Source organism: Myxozyma melibiosi, assembly GCF_037950935.1.
Source record: "Myxozyma melibiosi strain Phaff 52-87 chromosome Unknown BZA70scaffold_2, whole genome shotgun sequence".
Taxonomy (NCBI): Eukaryota; Fungi; Ascomycota; class Lipomycetes; order Lipomycetales; family Lipomycetaceae; genus Myxozyma; species Myxozyma melibiosi.
In genome coordinates, this window is record NW_027042916.1 from 965,834 (window position 1) to 984,368 (window position 18,535).

Below are 18,535 nucleotides of genomic sequence, written 5' to 3' on the forward strand. Positions count from 1 at the left end.
CCATTGATCTCATTCTTGGATCGTCCCATTATGCCTCATCTTCATTTCCCTCTCTACAACTCTCATCCTGAACCTCATCCTGCATTCCACTCGTCTGCTCTCTAGCCCGACACACATACTAACATCTACTCTTTATCTTTTAGCAGCTCATATTCATTCACTCAAATCGGTCATGTATCATAACCGGTCTAACCCGTCCTCTCACATCGATCGATACTCGAGCGGACCGCGGCGCGACAACCGCGATTCTCGTGACTACGACTCTCGCGATCGTCGCGATAGCGATTACTCTTCTCGTGGCTCCTACCGATCTCGAGATGACGCAAAGTCCGCTCCATCCGAATACGCCGGATCAAGCTCAACCTCCTCGGGAAAATATCAGGATCCTTACAAACTCACATTTCAAGTTCCGTTCACTCAATTCTGTGAGTGGGTCAAGCAAAATCTCCCGGTCGAGGACAACCTACCTACCACCGACGAGCTATATTCAAAGTACGACAAGTACAAGCTAGATCTGTACGCCCGGATCGCCCGCGGGTTCGTCGTCCAGCATATCAATGACGTGTGGTTCAAAGAGCGCTACGTCCCCGAGATCGCAGATCCGATCAAAGGGAGCCTGGTTGATTATAGGAAGAAGCTGTATGATGATTTTTTCGAAGATTTGGAGTCGGGAAAATATGACCAATTCTCTTTAGATGGGTCTCGACGTAAGCTTGACACTCATTACTGATTTTTGATCAAGCATTGATTCTAACTCTTAATTGAAATAGCTGGCATTCCCACAACCTCCAGTAATGGAAAAGACGAGATCAAACCCTCCGATTCGGCCGCAAAGCCTGAAGCGACAGACGCGGCAACAATGGATGTCGACACGGCCGCCTCAGAGAATGCCGATTCCGATCGCAAAAAAGAAGATGAGGAAGGTGAGGAGGCCGTTCCAGAAGACGGTGAAGAGGCTACCGCCACAGATCACTCCACAGCTTCGCATGACCAGAAAGTCCTAATCATCAAATCCATCGCTCCAAATATCTCTCGCGCACAGCTCATGGACCTAGTCAAAACTGTACCCGGCTTCCAGTTCCTATCACTCTCAGATCCAAACCCTACAAAGCGCTACTATAGAATCGGATGGGTGATGCTATCTGACGATAGCGACCCTAAAGTTGCCATGGAAATGCTCGAAGGAAAGTCAATCTCGACCGCTGACGAAACTGGCTCGAGCGAATTTTCCGAGTTTGTCGTGCACGTCGGTATTCATTCAATGTCTCGACCTATGAAGCGGAAATATCTTTTCCCGTACCTCTCTTCTAGCGCACAGATTCGCAAGGATTGCACGACAGCAAAATCAGTCGCAGAAAAGTTCGAGAAAGAGTTCAACGACCCGAACTACTTGGGTGGAATTGACAAAATCTATAGCCATGCTGAGAAGCTTGCCACTGAGAGCTTTCGCGCTGCCTCTCTTGCAAAGAAAGAGGACATAGACGATCAGGATGAGGAAGGGATGGTCGTTGAAGAGGACGACGACTCTCGGCTTCAGGATGAGATCAGCAAAAAGCAGTTTGATCTCACCTATCTCTACCTCAGACTAGTGTATGCCTTTTGTTTTTACTGTATCTCAGGCTGTGACTCGATATGCGACCTGAATAAGAAATGTCCTGCTGGCCATTTACGAAGGACAGCTCCAGGACCCGACGCGGACGAGGAGACGAAAAAGAGCTTTGAGGTTCCAGACGCTCGAGTTGAGCAATGGCTGCGGTCATGGGAGGAGAAGCTCAGTCTATTCATCACCCCAGGGTCGGCCAATGTCACAAAATATGGAGGGTTGCCTATTGACGAGCTGGTGGAGAAGGAGATTTCCAGCCACGTGCGAAATGAAGACGAGGCCAAGTCTCGATGTAAAGTCGGTACGTGCACCAAGCTTTTCAAGGCGGAGGAATTCGTAAAGAAACATATTGCCAAAAAGCATCCTGATTTCATTGCTGCTGTTGAGCAAGAAGGTGCTCTTCTTAATGCATACGTCCTGGATGCGTGCCGAATTCTTCCTGCCCGCTCTGAAGGCCCGCTGCCGCTGGCACCAGTCGATAGCACACCCGCCGAACCAGACTATCAAAGCATTTTCACAAGCTCAAACATGGTTTCAATCTTCGGCGGCCTACCGATCGTGATCCCACCCACTCTTCAGAACAACGGAAGAGCAGCGAGCGGTAACGGCCTCAATGGGCTCCACCATGCCGATCCCTTTGAAGCCAGCCTAATGTCGTCTTCCCCGCCAAGCTCGAAGAACAAGCGATCGTCGCTGCCGTTCAACTCAAACACGCCCGTGAACAGAGGCCGGGACCAAGAATGGCGCCCAAGTGACCGGAATAGGGGCCCTCATCGCTCGCGCAGTCCCCAGCCGCGCGACAGGGGCGACTACCGAGATCGACGGGAGTACCGGGACCGATCAGACTACCGCGACGACCGGCGCGACCGCGATTACAGACGGGATTATCCTCCGATCGACCGCTACCGCGGCCGCGGCGAGCGCAGTCGTGATCGAGATTACCGCGATAGACCGCCTGCGAGAGATGATCCCAGGGCTGGGAAGGTCGGGGATCCTAGAGGTCGGAGTCTGAGAAGTTATGAGGACATTGCACCTGAAAAGATCGAGCTGGAGTATTAGAGAGGTCTGACTGGATCATATCTCGACTTTCTCTGCGGTGCTTTGTAAGTTTGCTGCTTTCTGTATTTCCCCTCATCACCTTTGCTTTCCCTGTGCCATGTACTAAAGCGCTACGACATGCGGTTGTAATTTATGATCTGTATAGAGAATAGTAATAAGATTATTAAACACTAAAGCTAACGAGGCTCCAATTGTCTCCAGAGGCGGCACGCCTGTTGCATATGCGTTGGCTCCTGAGCTTCCAAAAGAGACAATAACGATAAAGATGTACCAGTCCTGATCACAGAACAGAGTGTAAAGAAAATAAAACAGGGAGGAAAAAACACAGCATCAAAAGATTCGTCTGGATCGTTCTAAACCCACTCCACAGCTCTGAAAAACATATCCCTGATGCGCTCCATCCGCGCCACATCATCAGCCGAAACCGCTCTTTTCTGCGTCGACGTTGCGATCGCGAGAATGCCCCCGTCGCACTTGACGACTTCGTCGTTCTCGATAACGCTGGTCGGCGGTGGCGGATGAGAGGGGAAGGAGGGGGATTCCGGGCGTAGCATTGGGCGGGAAGACGAGATTATCGAGGAGGAGGGTGCGTCGCTGGGGGTTGCTGAGAAGTATCTATCGCCGGGGGTGGCCATCAAATCTGTACTCGCAAGATTTTGGGCATCGACTGCGCTCATATCTCTCAGCACACTCAGCGACGATAAAACGTCAGGCGTCGACACAGCGTCTGCGGGTTTCCTGATCTCGGGGTTTTTAGGCTTGGAGAGTGAACGGCGAGGGATGTCAGTGATGATAGGAGGCAACGCCGCGCCGCGCTTGTTGAAGCCTGATTTCGTCTTATCTGCGCTGAGGACACGCACGAGATACGGCACGTCAGCCACGTCGTCTGCTCTCTGATCGGCCGGTTTAGTACTCTCGAGCTCGGCGGCGGACGGGGAGGTGGCGACGGAGGTCGCGGCGGCGCTGTCGTTGTTAGCGGAGCGGGAAAAAGTACTGCGCGAGCCGGAGGTGGCCGATTCAGAACTCGAGAGGGCGGAGGAGAGAGGAGCGCTGCTGGTGGTGTCAGGAGGTAGTCTGACGGTGATCTTCTTGAACGGGTTGTGATCAGTCGCATCGGATGCAGGAGACAAAGGCGGCAGCGGCGAGGATGCTGCGAATAGGTTGTCGTCGCCGGTGAAGTCTATGTCAGTCTTTGAACAAAATATGTCCTTATCTGTAAGCAAGTCCGGGGAGTCTTGACCGCACACGCCGATAGGACTTGCGAGGGTTGACTGAGGGGAGCTGTTGGCGTTGTTCTCCACCGAGAAGAAGAACCGTCGGACAGGGAAGATGGAACAGAATATCCCGCTGGGATCAGAAGACCTAGAAGTAATGATTAGATATAAGTAACGTGCAGCAGAGACTAGAATAGACAGCTAGTCGACAAAAAGACAGATATGGGTATATGTTCAGGAGCTAACGAACAGTGAGTGAGAGTATATTCCACATTCAGAATTCAGAGCCTCAAGAGCGAGCTCGCGCGTGGGCAGCTGAAGCTGAGCGGTATTCAAATCAATGCCATAGGCAGACAAAACAAGAATCTCATTTTTCGGTTGAGCAGCACCGGCAGCGCCGTCGGTATCTTCAGGCTTCCGAACTTCCACCAAAACGATGGTATCATATCCAAGACTCAGCGCGATGATCTCAGCAAACAGATGAAACACATTGGTCATGTTTGTCTTGGATTTGTATCGGAATCCTCTTCCGGTGGATTTCGAAACCGAACGGGAAAGTTGGAGCGATGAGCTTTGAATATCTCGATAGGAAAGAAATGCGTCTTGTTCTTTCGGCGTAGGGAAATCAAACTCTTCGGCGGAGTACATGTCGCTGGAATCATTAGGATAATGGAGTAATGAATCAAAAACCTCACTTTTCGAGTCATTCTTTCTCGATTCAAGTTCGTCATCCAGCAGCCTGACCGTGCTTTCAGAAAATTCCTGTAGTCTTCTGCAGTTGCTTGCGTCGAAATCAGGACGAGCCATATGACTAAAGACGCTAAATGCTCCAATAACGTGGCCTGAAGGCGAGATCAATGGCGCCGATGCCCAGAAACCAATGTGGGGAAATTCCTTTACAAGCGGGTGGTTTGCGAACCGCCAGTCATCGGCAGTAGAGCTGATGACGACAGGAAAACTCGAAAGCAAGGTATGCCCTTCCAGAGATTGCGCACGAGGGATCTCCCGGATGCGCTTCATACCAGCACCGCAGATGATCAACTGCCTGTCCTCAAGCATAACCGAGACTGTTGCACATTTGACCTTGAACAGAGATCGAGCAGCGACAATGAGTCGCTCGATGGCTTTAACGGACTGACGCGTGAAGGCAACTCTGTAACGCTTCACTTCAGCAAGTCGAGTGCCTTCGTCGATAGGTTTCGGAGGAACAAAAAACTTTAGGTCTGCAGGAAGTCCAAGCGGCTTGGGCAAGTTCACTGAGAAATTGTAGAAGCCGCTGGCGTAGTTTACCATGAAGTCGTTGTAGCAATCAGACGCTTCCTTTGCTGCCAGCTGGAGAGACAACACAGTAGACAGTCCACCTTGGGATCCAGCTGCCAGGGCTGACGACTCGGACTTTTCCACAGACGGCGTAGTATCAGTGAGCTTCTTCGGAGTAAGACAGCCCTCATTGATGTTAGCCTGTGTCGCGATGGCCTGCGCGAGCTGAGTCGCCGGATGAGGAGTATATCGCCAAAGAGAGCCATGAGGTGCAGAATCTTCATGGAAAAAAGACTCGGTGTTTGCAACAGGGGTATCGCCATCGCCGTGCTTAGAGTCTTCATCGACAACAGCCGGATCCTCAGTCGCGTTGAAGATCGAGGAAGCACCGGGGGTCTTCCCGCGATTGCCGCGACGACGACGACGGGCGAACGTGTTTGTGAAGAACCTGCGCAAAGCAGACATTTCTTTACGCGATGGACTTTCAGAGTCTCGCTTCTTGGTCGTTGAACTGTCCATATCTTGGAACCGAGAGGTGAACTTGTTCTCGTGTGAGAAGATCAGACGGGGAGGAAACAGAGAACGCGAGCTGATTGCAGTTCGAGCTGGGTAGTAAACAGTGACATAATCGCATCACGTGATCATATAAATATGCTTAATTCTCTTCTGATTACAGCGTCCGCAGAACCTCTTTGAACAGCTCTAACGAGGTTACTGAATTACTGTTCAATCACAGAACAAACAACGCTCTAACTAATACTAAAACAATACATCTCCGAGCTGTCAGCCGTTGACGTCCGTGACAGAAGCCATTAAAAGCAGTGAACCGGTTTGCAGCCAGGCAGCTAAATTAGCGTGTGCTCAAGTACATCGACCTGAACCGGTTCTCATCCGAACCGGCCCATTGACGCGTCGGTCGGCGTGTCCATTTTTCCCTCTCCCCTTGTTGAATACACCGCCCGCTCGTCGCCTTCTTCCAGCACCACAATTCTCTTGACGGATCCCTATCGCGTCCTGATGCAAGCACAGTCTAGTATAGGTGAAGACGCGCGTTAAAATGGCATTCGGAGACGCCTTCGAGGACGAAAGAAGTCGTGATTTCGACAGTCCCTTCCTCAAATACAAGAGGCAGCGGTCAAAGCCTAAAAGATTGAAAATCATGGCTGCGATTCTCGGCGTTCTAGCGCTTGGCCTTTTCCTGCTACTGTGGTCGACTACGCCGGAAAAGGTCAAGAAGCACGACCAGATAAAACTACAGCAAAAAGTGTCGCAGGAGCCGCTGCAGCGGAGAAAGAAAAAGATGCACTGCGATCCTGATCCGCCAAAACAGAACGCCACGCTGGTGATGCTTGTGCGGTATGTCTTTCTTAAGTCTCCGCAAATTGATCTATATGGCTGGAAACTAACTGATCCTCGCCGCAGAAACTTCGAAATTGACGACGCACTCAGCAGTATGCGACAAATAGAGGACAGGTTCAACAGGCGCTTTCGGTACACGTGGACTTTCCTCAACGACGAAGAGTTCACAGAGGAGTTCATCCAACTGACCAGCGGTATGGCCTCCGGTGAAACTGAGTACGGACTTGTTCCTAAAGAGGAGTGGTCATGGCCGGAGCTGGTCGATCGCGCAAAGGCGCGCACAAATATGAGAAAAATGGAGGAAGACGGAGTAATTTACGGAGGCTCCCTGACATACAGGTAAGATCTCGGTACCTTCTCTTTTTAAGCGCTTGCCGTACATTGTTTCTGACTGTGCCATATAGACATATGTGTCGCTATAACTCGGGCTTCTTTTTCCGTCACCCGCTCCTTCTCAAATACGACTACTACTGGCGCGTGGAGCCTAGTATCGAGTTCTACTGTGATCTAAATTAGTGCGTACACTTTTCGAGGTCTATATCTGTCATTCGATACTAACTTCAAAACAGCGACCCCTTCAAATTTATGAAAGACAACAACAAAGCTTACGGGTTTGTCATTGCGATGCCAGAGTACCCAAAAACCATCCCAACTCTATGGGATGCCACACAGCGCTTTGCCGCAAAATACCCAAAGTACATCGACAAGAACAACGCAATTGATTTCATAGTAGACGGTCATCGGGGACTTGACGGCACTTACAACATGTGCCATTTTTGGAGTAATTTTGAGATTGGAGATTTGAATTTTTGGCGAGGGGAAGCATATATGAAGTATTTTGAGTGGCTCGACGAGGAAGGTGGATTTTACTACGAGAGATGGGTACGTTTTAGATTGTTAGTTTTTTTCTCCGAGTGACTCTGCTAACAACTACATTATAGGGCGACGCACCCGTCCATTCTATCGCAGCAGCACTGCTGCTCCCGAAAGACAGACTACACCATTTCGCCGATATTGGCTACAAGCACACGCCATGGCTGAGATGTCCTTCCGATGACGAATCGTATACTTCCGGACGATGCCTGTGCAACCGACAGGAATCTTTTGATGAACATGTATATAGCTGTCTTCCGCGATGGTTCCAAATAGCTGGCCGCAGCAAAGGCTCTCAGCCTTACAGACCATCATACTAACTCTGGAGTGCAGCAACACTGAATTGGGTGAATCCTGCTTCTCTTCATAAGCGGCTGTCAATATTCTTTTTGGGTTGATTTTCTTAGGTTTGATGCGAGGATTTGATGGTGAGGATGAGCAAAATGTATATCGGAGACAGGGTTGTTGTGAAGTTGTGTGAGGTTGCAGCAGCTATATTGTACAGTAGCACTCTTTATACTATATGTATATACATGAAACTCGTAAAAGAATCATTCGCGTATCCCTGAATTATCGCGAACAACGTAGTATCCTCGGTCGAGCTTTTCGCTAAAATGCTTGACACTCAATATCTCGCTCTCGTTATCTTCAGTTTGAAGATCTTCCCATTGCAGCTTTTCTCCGTCCTCCCCTATTCTGTTGAGAGGTTCAATCCCTGATGTGTCGATATCCTGTACATGGTCGACAAATACCAGCTGTCGTTGCAAGTCAAAGAGCAGCTTCCGCTCTTCCTGCTCGTCTTTCGGAAACTGCAAGCCCGATCGCCGCAGCAGCTGTCGCAAACTCGAAGGGTTGATATCTGAATGTAGCTCTTCCGGATTGCTTTGTGAAAGAAGAGACTGGACTGTCCATGTAGGCTCTGAAAATATCTTGTCAAGCTCTTCGTCCGTAGTGATTTTGACTGGAGGTGTGTAGCGTGAGCTTGTTGATGATGATCGTAGGAGCGTTAGTCTGCATTCCCGACAGACACTGCTGCCGTAGCGTAAAAGCCTCGCAGAAGATAGAAGAGACATTATCTCTATATATTATAATGCCTGCGTTGGTCTCGATCTATAAACAGTAAACCGCAATGAATTGAATATCCGCACAAGCTCTGAACTCCCATCGAAGCAAAAACACGCTTTCGCCATCACATCAGATCCTCACTGCGCTGATTCTCAAAACGCATTCACTAACATTTCACAACCAACCTCCAGAAACCCATCAAGACACCTCAGCAGGACCGCCAGCGCATCCCGTCTTTTGTTTGCAGACCAGCAATCGTAATGTCTGCTCTTAAGAAATCCCTGGTTGCTGCCAAGCAAGCGGTCGAGCAGAAGGATTTCAAAACTGGTCGCGATAATTGCACTCAGGCTTTGGCGATTGATCCGAACTCCTACAACGCGTATGTTCTCAAACACAGATGAGCATTCTCTACTGGCGATTATCACTCAGCTGCTGATTGGTTTTGATTTAGGCTGATTTTGTTGGGCTACTGTCAAAATGAACTGCGGGACCGCGGCGCTGCCATCGAAGCTTACCGCAAGGCCGTTGATCTGAATCCCCGAGCAGCAATGGCATACCAAGGTTTGCTGACGGTGTATGAGGCAGATCGCAAGGTCTCTGAATATATCGATACTACTTTGATCTTGGCCGATATCTACCGAGAGCTGTAAGCAGTCTTTGCGTTTTTCTTAGGAGAGTATCGGACGGCTGACGACTTTGCAGAGACGATATCAATCGATGCACGAGTTTGATGAACAAAACGCAGAGTTTCGTGGCAGAGAAAGGTTCTAAAAAAGATGTACGCTTCTCTGATTTTCATTGCATTTTAGATCGCGCGTTAATTAACTGAGCGTGCTATAGAAAATCAAAATGCTGAAGGCGATTCTTCCTGGGACCCCGGTCTACGAATATCTTGAAGGCCGGCTGCCGCATCCAGCCTCGACTTTGCAGAAATTGACCGAGATGTTGGAGACTGAAGAAAGACAAACTATTGAAGGTAGCGTCAGCAAACAACGGAATAAATTAGGTGTCAATATCAACACTATGACGCGGAAAATCAAACGAGAAGTTTATGAGGCTTCGGAGGTATGCCTGATTCTACGCCTTGATTGATCCATTGCAACATACTGACAATTCATGTAATTCGCACCAGCTTGAAAAATACTACGATCTTCTTCTCAATTGGTCAGACGACGACCAGACACGGCGTCAGGTAGAAGGAAAGCTGCTCACTTTCCTCTACAACAAACTACTGGTGTTGCAACCTAAGGACAGACAGCAAACCAAACTACAGCTATATAAGATGGCAACCGAAATGGTGGTCCTACATTCTCCAATAGAATTGGCTTGGTCAATCACTCTAGACTGGAATGATTGTCGTGATCTTTCCGAGCTCGATGAGAATCTTCTCCGGGAATATATCAACAATTTCCCTGATACTGGCCTGTCGAAAGTCATCCAAGCGTTCTTGAAATCTGACATTTCCCCGTTCCATCGAGCAACTGAAGCCGAAACTGATGGAGATGATGGAGAGTCTGATGTGGAGTCAGTGACTGTCATGGAAGAGCACTGGTCCGACGAGGAGCTATTAGAAAAATTCACGGTTAGCCTACCTTCTCTGCGGTTTGCGATGGAGCGTCACAGTTACTAACTCTGCTTACAGGAGGGCTACGAGATGAATCCTAACTCTCCACTGGCTAATAGAATACTAGGAATGTACTACTTACATATCGGCGAGTATGAAAATGCAGTGGAGCTATCCATTTCTGGATTGAAAGTACTACAGAAAGTCGTAAAGGACTTTAGCAGAAATCTCAAGAAATGTCGCGACGCTATCTCAGTCACTTTGGGAACGGCATACATATACTATCAAGCACCAAGACACTTTGATGAAGCGCTGCACATATTCGACGAGATTTTATCCGATATGCCTGATCACTCTCAGGCGTTGATCGGAAAGGCATTAATTTTTGAGGAGCAATGTCAGGTCACGGAAGCTCGGGATATATTACAGAGCATCCTCGATAAAGATCCAAAGAACGTCGTCGCACTGTCTGAGATTTCCTGGTGTAAGATCCTTCTCGGACAGCACGAGGAAGGTCGTGCAGGTCTCGAGAAATGTCTTTCGTTGTTGACCAGGGATGATCCGTCGTCGGAGAATATGAAAGCCAAAATCTGGTGGAGAATTGGAAAGAGCATGTGGGATGAGAGAAGTAAGTGATCTGCTACACTTTTGCTGCTGTATCTGACTACTAATCCCTGATCACAGGTGACCTACGAAGCGATAGATCGCGATCATACAACGCTTTCGTGACAAGTCTCAAGTTCAACCCAAACTACGCGCCGTCATACACGAGCTTGGGAGTTTTCTTTGCCGATATAGCAGGCGAAACCGAGCGAGCAGGCAAATGCTTTCATAAAGCGTTTGAGCTCGATGCAACCGAAGCCGAGGCGGCTAAGCGCTTGACTGAAACTTTTGCAAATGAGAGAGACTGGGAGTTGGTAGAGGTAATTGCATCTCGGTTTGCTGAGGCGGAGAAAAAGAGAAGCGTACCAGGAAAGGAAGCATCGTGGCCGTATAGGGTTCTGGGAGTTGCATATCTGGTATGTTGTCAATCCCCTTTTTGACTTTATCTTTTGAATTTGGTCTGATGTTCTCGTGTGTGTAAAGCAATCGCAAGACTTAGTGAAGGCCATCCAGTCCTTCCAAACTGCTCTGAGAAGCGACAGCAGCGACACTCATTCATGGACCGGGTTGGGAGAAGCATACGCCGCTTCCGGACGATACATCGCCGCATCAAAGTCCTTCGTTCGCGCCAGCACAGTTGACCCAGATAACTGGTACGCTCAATTCCTGCTTGGTATGGTTCACCGACAAATTCAAGACTTTGACGAAGCCAAGACGTTGTTCAACTCGGTTCTCAGCGAGCGACCTAGCGAGTTTGTGGTGCTGAGCCATCTTTGTGAAGCACTGGTAGCATCAGCGCAGCATAATGTTGCTCGACACTACTACGGCGACGCGGTTTCTGACGCAGTCGAGGCTCTTGAGGTTGCTTTAACTATCTCCAAAACTCGCACAGACTCGTTCAATATGTGGAAGAATGCGGGCGACGCAATTGCAATTTTCTTCCAGGTCAAGGCTATGGCCGATAAGTTTCCGACCGAGACCGTCACGAGTCTGATCCTGTCTGCTCATCCGGAATTCAACGCTGAGATGCAGAGAATTGATGAAATTGACGGGGTCAGCCTGAAAAATATCGGTAAACTCGACAACATTGATATTCTCCAGACAGTTACGTTCTACCACTGCTTGGCCTACAAGATGGGTCTATTGGAAACATACCAGACCATGAAGAGTAGGGCGGTGGGGTGGTTCAATATCGCGTGCGCAGAGCTCCGAATCTTCCAAAAGATGGGCATGGACGAGCACTACGAGTCGGCAGCGATCGAATGCTTCAAAAATGCCATCAAGCTCGAACCCAAAAACGCTCAATTCTGGAACGCGTACGGAATAACCACCGCGAGACAGTATCCGCTGATCTCGCAGCACGCGTTTATCAGATCTCTGATTATCGATAATAAGCAAGTGGTGGCCTGGGCGAACTTGGGGACGATGTATCTGATCAAGGGAGATTACGAGCTTGCAAACTTGGCGTTTACGAGAGCGCAGTCTGCTGATCCTGACTATATGATTTCGTGGCTCGGACAGGGTCTCATTGCTAAGGCTGTAGGCGAGGAAGCGGAAGCAAACGATCTCTTTGAACATTCCTTCACGATTTGCTCGGGTGCTGATGTAAGTGTTGTTCTGCAGAATTTATCCTTTCCAGATCTGCGTTTTGACTAACTTTTTCCTTTCTATGATTCGCAGAAACTGGCTCATCTTTTATACGCCGCATCAGCGTTTGCGCAGATGACAAAGTCGTCTACACGCGCGCTCACGCCAATCAACGTGGAGCTCGCCGTGTTCACCTTGGAAAAAGTTCTGCTTCTAGATCCCGAATACGTCCCTGCTGCGCAATATAAGGCTCTTGTTTTGGAAAGAAAGGGGGACTATTCACGGGCAATCGCCACTCTGACTGACGCTTGCAGCAGACTTGAGCAGCTTTACGAGGATTCAGAGTCTCCAGAAGAATTGCGAGAGTTTACGAATGCCAAGGCCCAGTTAGCTCGTCTATACTTGGCGCATAAGGATTTCTCCGAGTCCCTGGAGGCTTCGCTCTTCGTGGTTGATCTTTCGGAAGGTGACGATAACTTGCGACTAAGTCGACTATCGGCCGAGATCACCGCCGGGTTGGCGTATTATTACTCAAATCAGTCTGACGAGGCGCTCAAGATGTTTGGAATGGCGGGTTCTGATTCAAATGACGATCTTGACATTTCCGTAATGCTTGCCCAGGTGCTATACAGCTTGGGAGGTGAAAACCGAGAGAAGGCATCAGACCTGCTGTTTAAGAACATTGAGCAGGATTCTCAGCATCTCAAGTCGATCACTCTGCTAGGTACTATCGGTCTCGTCGACGGCAGCGAAGACATCGTCGACGCGATCGAAGCCGAACTCACCGATTTCGACATCGACCAACAACTCAACTCGGTCTCGGATAGATCGATCGAGATCTTGATGTCGGCACTCGAAGGAAGCAAGAGCAAAGACCACAAGCCGACGGTGCGTCCGTGGTTGCAGTCTGCGATACTGAAGCCATCTGATCCCAAGATCTGGAATCATATCGATCGCAAGACGGCACTTGAGACCGCGATGCTGGAGAAATCCGTCAAAGCGAGAGAGCTGAGCGACGAGTTTGTCGCCGCGGGATCGTTTGCCAACTCTATCAAAGCGATCTTCATAAGCCCCGGGAACGAAAAAGCATGGGGTAACCTCGCAAGTCTAACTGAAGAGTTCTCTAAACGTCCTCCGCCAGCTGTGAAGGGGGGTAATGCGCTGGAAGAGGATATAATCAAAGGCGTGGGAGAAATGAAGGTGGGTGCATGAGCGCATAGCAATGTGGTAGGATACAGTATATATAGTCAAAAGTTGCTGGTCATTAGCTATTATGTACATATACAAATTACTCACGTTTATCGTGACAACACTAAATATAACTTTTCACCAAACGTCTACACCGCTTGGTGTGTCTCTCTTTGTACAATCATAATCCGTACTCGTCTGTATCGATATCAGGCTTGATCGACTCAACAATAACCATACTCAACACCCCCGTCGGCAGCGCATACAAAAGCCGAACATGAAGCCCCTTAAACAGCGCTCTAAACACACCCACCTCTCTAATCAAATTCCTCGCCACGCGCGCGACGCTCGCAGAGTCATCCGGGCGCAGCGCGCGCACCTCGGCCGAGCAGGCGAGTTGCTGGCGCGTCTTGACCACGTCAAGGAAATTTGTGATTGTTTCGCCTGCAATTGTGGCGACGGAGGACGCGAGCGCGTATTGGAGGGCGGAAAGGTCTTGGGTTGGTGGTGGGGAGGAAGAGGATGATGCTAGTGCAGCTTTTCGTTTCTGTCTTTGTCGCATGTATGTTTTGAGGTTTTCCTGTGGCATTTCACCGTTAGCAGCTTTCGCATTGTTTGTTTGAGAAAGATGAAGTTTACATACATAGGTATACCAATAGCAAATCGTGGCCGGAGTGTACATCGCCAAGCTCTGCAAAAACCAGGTTAGTTTCCATGTCAGATATAGAACCCGATATTGACAAAAGGACGTGGACGTACCATCCAGTAACCGCGGAAAAACCCTCTAATCTTCTCTTCTTTGTAAATCTGTGCAATAGTTTTCGTGGTCGAGACCATTCCGGGACTTGAAATGAGCTGCATTCGGCCCTTGATGACTTCCATGGGGGTCCAGAGTACGCTACTCGTCAACTAACCCCGCCGTTAGCACTCTCGATGGTCGCAAGTATTTAGCAGACTTAAAAAGGTATCTTACCTCTGCAAATATCCCGCTTAGGCCGTATGTGATTGCCGAGTCACTTCCATACTGCGAGGAGAGTTCCTTCTTAGCCTGGCGGTACGAGAGGAGGTAGACGGTGAACGCGGGAGTCGTTAGTAACGCCGAAACGGTTACGCCGCGCCAGTACTGTGGGAACGGGATGATGTATTTGTTGCTCACGGAGGTTTGCTGGAGTGTGAGAATTGTATCGACTGTGCATTGATATTGCAAGTTGGTATTTCATATATCGAGATATCTTTTGGAAAACGGGAATACGCACGAGGATGGAAAACGACTGAGCTACCAACTGCACCCGCTCTATTTCAATAACACTGTTAGCAAATCCAGCTCAACTCTGCGCTTAACAGAAAGTCTCACATACACAGCTGCAGCTGCAGTCCCGATATCTGCCATTGTAAAATGAAGATGCAGTCAAACAGCAGTACCGTGGGTCGTCGAACGTCGGTCGTTCGGTCGGTCGCTTTATTAAAAAGTGAATGAATATCGCCTCGTATTCTCAGTTCTCACTAACACTGTCATAAAACCGTCTGCATGACTCGCAGCACACAAATCACCTCGAGCTAATAATGAGAGTACTGCTAAACCGATACTCAAGAGAACTACCGCTGGAATCCGACGCCGGTGGAGAGTTCCGATTTGCGTTTTTACATCTGCTTCCGATGTGTGCGGCTCAAATGGAATTTCCCGAGAAGGCAAAGAAAAAGATTACGCTCGTCAACTGACTACTTTCGTCTCATTCAGTGCTTTATTTACAGCTGTCTATACATCTATTTACAAATTAGGACAGATACAGAGAAACTGTCCAGCTCTATACATATAGCAGAACTCATAACCTCAGCGCGATAATATCGTATCTCGTAAATCGTACATCCTGGCGGATCATCTCCATAGCTCAATCATGATTCCAAAACCTTCTTGTCCTCAACGCGATCCTCCGGTCTCAAAAGTTCAACAATAACCATACTCAAAACTCCAGACGGCAAACTGTACATCAATCTCACATGTAACCCCTTAAACATTGCCCGAAAAAACCCCGCCTCGGCAATCAGATTCCGCGCAACCTTCAGCAGTCCCATTTGGTCATCTGGTCGGAGCCGCGCGACTTCCTCGGATATGGCGAGTTGCTGCCGCGTCTTGACGACGTCGAGGAAATTCGATACGGTCCCGGCGGCGACGCCGGAGACTACTGAGGCGTACGCGTATTGCTCGGCGGTGAGGTCGACGGATTCACGTTTGGTGCTGATATTCCGGTTGCGCAGGAGTATTTTCATTTTTTCCTAACGTTGAATGTCAGTGATTGCGCAAAAGAGCTGATAAAGAGTGACTGTACGCACATATGAGACCCACCAGACGATCGAATGAGGTGTGAAAACAGCGAGACCCTAATTATACTGATCAGCCAAGATACTCATAATACTAGCAGAAGTCAATATAAGAATCTTACCATCCAGTAGCCTCTGTAAAACCCCTTCATGCCCTGAGTCTTGTACATATGTCGCATCATGTCAAATGTCCCACCAGTACCCGCCTGCTTCACCTGCATATTCCCCTTCACAACCTCCATAGGCGTCCACAGCAGGCTACTAGACAACTCCGCGATCGACCCACTGACTACATGATTCACAGTACTGTCGTTTCCCAGGTACGGTGCTAGTTGCTGCTTTGCCTGGCGATAGGAGACGAGATAGATTGTGAAGGCTGGGGTGGTGAAGCCCACGGCGGCAGGTAGACCACGCCAGTACTGCGCAAAGGGTAGCTTATAACCCGAGGCGAGCGATGTCTGCTGTAATGTCCTGATCGTGTCGACTGATTGCGAGTCGTGTTAGTAGAATTGCAAGACAAGGTAATCACAGACAAGTATCACATACGTGGATGGAAAGCAACTCGACTGCCTACGGCCCCGGCACTAATTCCAGTAACGCAAGTCAGAAACAACGACACATAAGAAAATCAAAAACCAGTCAAAACTCACACTGCGGCAGAAATCGTAGCCAAATCCATTATGCGTTAATTGACGTGTATGTACAGCAGCAGCAGCCGTTTTGAATTTCGTGAATCTTCTCCAAATATATAAAAGTCAACGAGACTCGCGTCCGCTTTCTCTTTCTCTTTCTCTTACTTTGAAAGACAAAAAACAAACAGCAGCAATCCCACACGCTCTCAAACAAGCAAAACGCGGCAGCAAAGTCCAAAAGAGAATCAACCAATTCTGAGTAATTATTCCCGGCCTCGACCAGGGAAACCCCGAACTCGGCGCCGACGAACAGCGAAGAGCCAGAAAAAATACGTCACGTGATATCGAAAGTAGAACTCCCAATTCGCCATAAAAGTTTTGAGGAGCTTGGTTCGGTGCGAAATCAGATAGATATAATAGCCAGTGCCGGTTCGACTGCTGGTGTTTTGTTATTTATTTGTTGGATAGAGAGAAGATGGCACCCGAGAACGGAGTAGCAGACAAGAAACATCGAAGGAAAAGACTTCGCAAGACGCGGACAAAAGGTATGCATTTGCCTTACTCTCTCCCTCTCCTCACGAAAAACAAGCAACAACGTTCTGACAGTTCACTGCTCATTATATAGAAGTCTCATCTGAATCCTCAGCTTCATCATCATCAGAGGCAGAGTCGGCAAAGACTGAGAGCTCAGATAGCGACTCGAGTGATGACTCGTCCAGCGATGACGGAAACAATAGCGATCTCGATCTCCCAGATGCGTTGCCTATAGAGTCATCAACGCCCTCAATATCACAGATCGTGAAGGTAATAAAAGCCCTCTAGAAAATACTCTGCTCCTGCGGACACTGATGAAGAATACTCTAGCAACCCAACGGCAAGATCGCGATGAACCTTGTGCCTGATGTCGAGACCGCAGACGAAGCTGCGTTTTTGGAGTACTACAAGGCGACCGTCACCAAGGACTTTTACGACGAGCTCGAGACGCTGCGGAAAACTAGCGTTACAGACGCCAATAGCGAGGCCGAGTATCTGCGGGTTTTAAACCGCGCTCTTGCTAGCGGAGCCAATATATACGCAGAGGACGAGAAGGAGGTGATTCTAAGCAGTTTGAAGAAGGATTAAACTACAGTCTATGATCAGACTAATGGAGTTTGGGTGCACAATTTCTGTACAATAGTAATGCATTTTACATATTTCGCTACCATTTTGATGACTATGATGAAAAAAAGGTGATGAAGAAAAAAAATTTGCGAAGCCCGCCAGTAAAAGACCATAACGCCAGACCGAGGAGAAAGAATAAGAAAAAGAGAACGCAAAACCTATACATCCAACATCATGCGACTAGATTCGTTATAAACATCCCGCGAGTGCTCAAAATTCAAGTATCTGATTATATCACTCAGCACGCTCTGCACATCATCCACCATCATCGGTCTGACTGCTTGACTGCCACATCCAACGGGTATAAAAGCGCGCCGTCGTAGTTGATGATCGAGAACAAGAAGGACAGGCATAGGCAGTCTGCCGCCGCCAAGGGGGTGTGTGGCGCGCGCGTGGTGGGTGAGCGCTGCGCGCGGGTCGAAGAGGATTGGTACGTTGAGATCATTTCGGTCGCGGGGAGACGTTACAGAGACGGCGTAGACGGCAGTGCCATGGACACCCTGTACTGCGCTTGCTGCGCGAACATGGCGGTCGTCATCGCCGTCGTAGAAAGCGAGGACGATGCAGTTTGGCTTTGGCACCGTCACAAACTGCGCCGGACTGACGTGCACAGAGGTGCATGATCCGGGGTTGAACACATACAGCGGCCAGTCGGTATCAGAGTCGAGGAGAACGGGCGAGTGGGCAGAGGGAGAGACGAGGGTCGGCATCGGCACAGCCTGTACTGCGCGACGCTGCTTCGACCTCGGCGTGAGGTGGCTGGCCATCGGCGAGCGAGCCCGTTTCCGCGGCGAGCCCATAATCGCGTTCGTGGCCATGGCGGGAAGAGGAATAAATCAAGAGCGACTAGAATAAACGGAAGACAACCAGCATCGGGACCGGCACCAGCATCGACAGCATCAGCGGCGGGGGACGAGGACGAGTGTGGGGAAGCGAGCCGGTTTTTATAATTTTCCGAGAAATAAAACAAGTCGAAAGCTGTCGCGTGGACAGCCGCACCAGCCACTGTTTACATCGAGCCCGATTCACCGCATGCGCCACAGCCACA

General features: G+C 49.2%; 8 protein-coding genes across 8 annotated transcripts; 3 read left to right on the plus strand and 5 right to left on the minus strand.

The window, feature by feature from the left end:
• Positions 1–172: 172 nt before the first annotated feature.
• Positions 173–2,662, plus strand: BZA70DRAFT_288316 (uncharacterized protein; the record flags this gene model as incomplete). Its single annotated transcript, XM_064914024.1, has 2 exons — positions 173–707; positions 771–2,662. 2 exons carry the CDS (start codon positions 173–175, stop codon positions 2,660–2,662), a joined length of 2,427 nt encoding a protein of 808 aa, XP_064769902.1.
• Positions 2,663–3,943: 1,281 nt separating this feature from the next.
• BZA70DRAFT_116961 (uncharacterized protein) lies at positions 3,944–5,924 on the minus strand. Its single transcript, XM_064909470.1, has one exon. The coding sequence runs from the start codon at positions 5,653–5,655 to the stop codon at positions 4,111–4,113; it is 1,545 nt and encodes a 514-aa protein (XP_064769903.1). The 5' UTR covers positions 5,656–5,924; the 3' UTR covers positions 3,944–4,110.
• On the plus strand, positions 5,823–7,804 carry BZA70DRAFT_116916 (putative alpha-1,2-mannosyltransferase). The gene is made up of 5 exons (XM_064909469.1): positions 5,823–6,492; positions 6,559–6,834; positions 6,900–7,010; positions 7,065–7,377; positions 7,437–7,804. Exons 1-5 carry the CDS (start codon positions 6,194–6,196, stop codon positions 7,686–7,688), a joined length of 1,251 nt encoding a protein of 416 aa, XP_064769904.1. The 5' UTR covers positions 5,823–6,193; the 3' UTR covers positions 7,689–7,804.
• Positions 7,805–7,881: 77 nt separating this feature from the next.
• BZA70DRAFT_275238 (uncharacterized protein) lies at positions 7,882–8,516 on the minus strand. Its single transcript, XM_064912118.1, has one exon. The coding sequence runs from the start codon at positions 8,439–8,441 to the stop codon at positions 7,920–7,922; it is 522 nt and encodes a 173-aa protein (XP_064769905.1). The 5' UTR covers positions 8,442–8,516; the 3' UTR covers positions 7,882–7,919.
• Positions 8,517–8,537: 21 nt separating this feature from the next.
• BZA70DRAFT_117069 (uncharacterized protein) lies at positions 8,538–13,478 on the plus strand. Its single transcript, XM_064909471.1, has 9 exons — positions 8,538–8,812; positions 8,885–9,079; positions 9,136–9,211; positions 9,274–9,498; positions 9,566–10,015; positions 10,076–10,625; positions 10,682–11,016; positions 11,084–12,211; positions 12,281–13,478. Exons 1-9 carry the CDS (start codon positions 8,694–8,696, stop codon positions 13,397–13,399), a joined length of 4,197 nt encoding a protein of 1,398 aa, XP_064769906.1. The 5' UTR covers positions 8,538–8,693; the 3' UTR covers positions 13,400–13,478.
• Positions 13,478–15,085, minus strand: BZA70DRAFT_116882 (mitochondrial carrier domain-containing protein). The gene is made up of 6 exons (XM_064909468.1): positions 14,734–15,085; positions 14,632–14,669; positions 14,349–14,563; positions 14,135–14,284; positions 14,019–14,066; positions 13,478–13,955 (listed from the first exon to the last, which is right to left on the minus strand). The coding sequence occupies exons 1-6, from the start codon at positions 14,763–14,765 to the stop codon at positions 13,557–13,559; spliced, it is 882 nt and encodes a 293-aa protein (XP_064769907.1). The 5' UTR covers positions 14,766–15,085; the 3' UTR covers positions 13,478–13,556.
• A 1-nt stretch (position 15,086) lies between these two features.
• BZA70DRAFT_116881 (mitochondrial carrier domain-containing protein) lies at positions 15,087–16,792 on the minus strand. Its single transcript, XM_064909467.1, has 5 exons — positions 16,345–16,792; positions 16,241–16,278; positions 15,817–16,178; positions 15,707–15,754; positions 15,087–15,649 (listed from the first exon to the last, which is right to left on the minus strand). Exons 1-5 carry the CDS (start codon positions 16,371–16,373, stop codon positions 15,269–15,271), a joined length of 858 nt encoding a protein of 285 aa, XP_064769908.1. The 5' UTR covers positions 16,374–16,792; the 3' UTR covers positions 15,087–15,268.
• Positions 16,793–17,488: 696 nt separating this feature from the next.
• BZA70DRAFT_275249 (uncharacterized protein) lies at positions 17,489–18,479 on the minus strand. Its single transcript, XM_064912119.1, has one exon. It carries the CDS (start codon positions 18,303–18,305, stop codon positions 17,646–17,648), a length of 660 nt encoding a protein of 219 aa, XP_064769909.1. The 5' UTR covers positions 18,306–18,479; the 3' UTR covers positions 17,489–17,645.
• Between the last annotated feature and the right edge of the window lie 56 nt (positions 18,480–18,535).

What these genes read in the sequence shown, in the direction of transcription:
- BZA70DRAFT_116961 (XM_064909470.1), bottom strand. Translation starts at nt 5,655, where the DNA reads ATGGACAGTTCAACGACCAAGAAGCGAGACTCTGAAAGTCCATCGCGT.
- BZA70DRAFT_116916 (XM_064909469.1), top strand. Translation starts at nt 6,194, where the DNA reads ATGGCATTCGGAGACGCCTTCGAGGACGAAAGAAGTCGTGATTTCGAC. An exon ending in ACGCTGGTGATGCTTGTGCG is followed by an intron (nt 6,493 to 6,558) that starts GTATGTCTTTCT and finishes TCCTCGCCGCAG; the next exon opens with AAACTTCGAAATTGACGACG. An exon ending in TTCTACTGTGATCTAAATTA is followed by an intron (nt 7,011 to 7,064) that starts GTGCGTACACTT and finishes ACTTCAAAACAG; the next exon opens with CGACCCCTTCAAATTTATGA.
- BZA70DRAFT_275238 (XM_064912118.1), bottom strand. Translation starts at nt 8,441, where the DNA reads ATGTCTCTTCTATCTTCTGCGAGGCTTTTACGCTACGGCAGCAGTGTC.
- BZA70DRAFT_117069 (XM_064909471.1), top strand. Translation starts at nt 8,694, where the DNA reads ATGTCTGCTCTTAAGAAATCCCTGGTTGCTGCCAAGCAAGCGGTCGAG. An exon ending in AAGTTTATGAGGCTTCGGAG is followed by an intron (nt 9,499 to 9,565) that starts GTATGCCTGATT and finishes AATTCGCACCAG; the next exon opens with CTTGAAAAATACTACGATCT. An exon ending in GAGCATGTGGGATGAGAGAA is followed by an intron (nt 10,626 to 10,681) that starts GTAAGTGATCTG and finishes CCCTGATCACAG; the next exon opens with GTGACCTACGAAGCGATAGA.
- BZA70DRAFT_116882 (XM_064909468.1), bottom strand. Translation starts at nt 14,765, where the DNA reads ATGGCAGATATCGGGACTGCAGCTGCAGCTGT. An exon ending in TAAGCGGGATATTTGCAGAG is followed by an intron (nt 14,285 to 14,348) that starts GTAAGATACCTT and finishes CGGCGGGGTTAG; the next exon opens with TTGACGAGTAGCGTACTCTG. An exon ending in TTTTCCGCGGTTACTGGATG is followed by an intron (nt 14,067 to 14,134) that starts GTACGTCCACGT and finishes TGGTTTTTGCAG; the next exon opens with AGCTTGGCGATGTACACTCC.
- BZA70DRAFT_116881 (XM_064909467.1), bottom strand. Translation starts at nt 16,373, where the DNA reads ATGGATTTGGCTACGATTTCTGCCGCAGT. An exon ending in GCTACGATTTCTGCCGCAGT is followed by an intron (nt 16,279 to 16,344) that starts GTGAGTTTTGAC and finishes TACTGGAATTAG; the next exon opens with TGCCGGGGCCGTAGGCAGTC. An exon ending in TTTACAGAGGCTACTGGATG is followed by an intron (nt 15,755 to 15,816) that starts GTAAGATTCTTA and finishes CAGTATAATTAG; the next exon opens with GGTCTCGCTGTTTTCACACC.
- BZA70DRAFT_275249 (XM_064912119.1), bottom strand. Translation starts at nt 18,305, where the DNA reads ATGGCCACGAACGCGATTATGGGCTCGCCGCGGAAACGGGCTCGCTCG.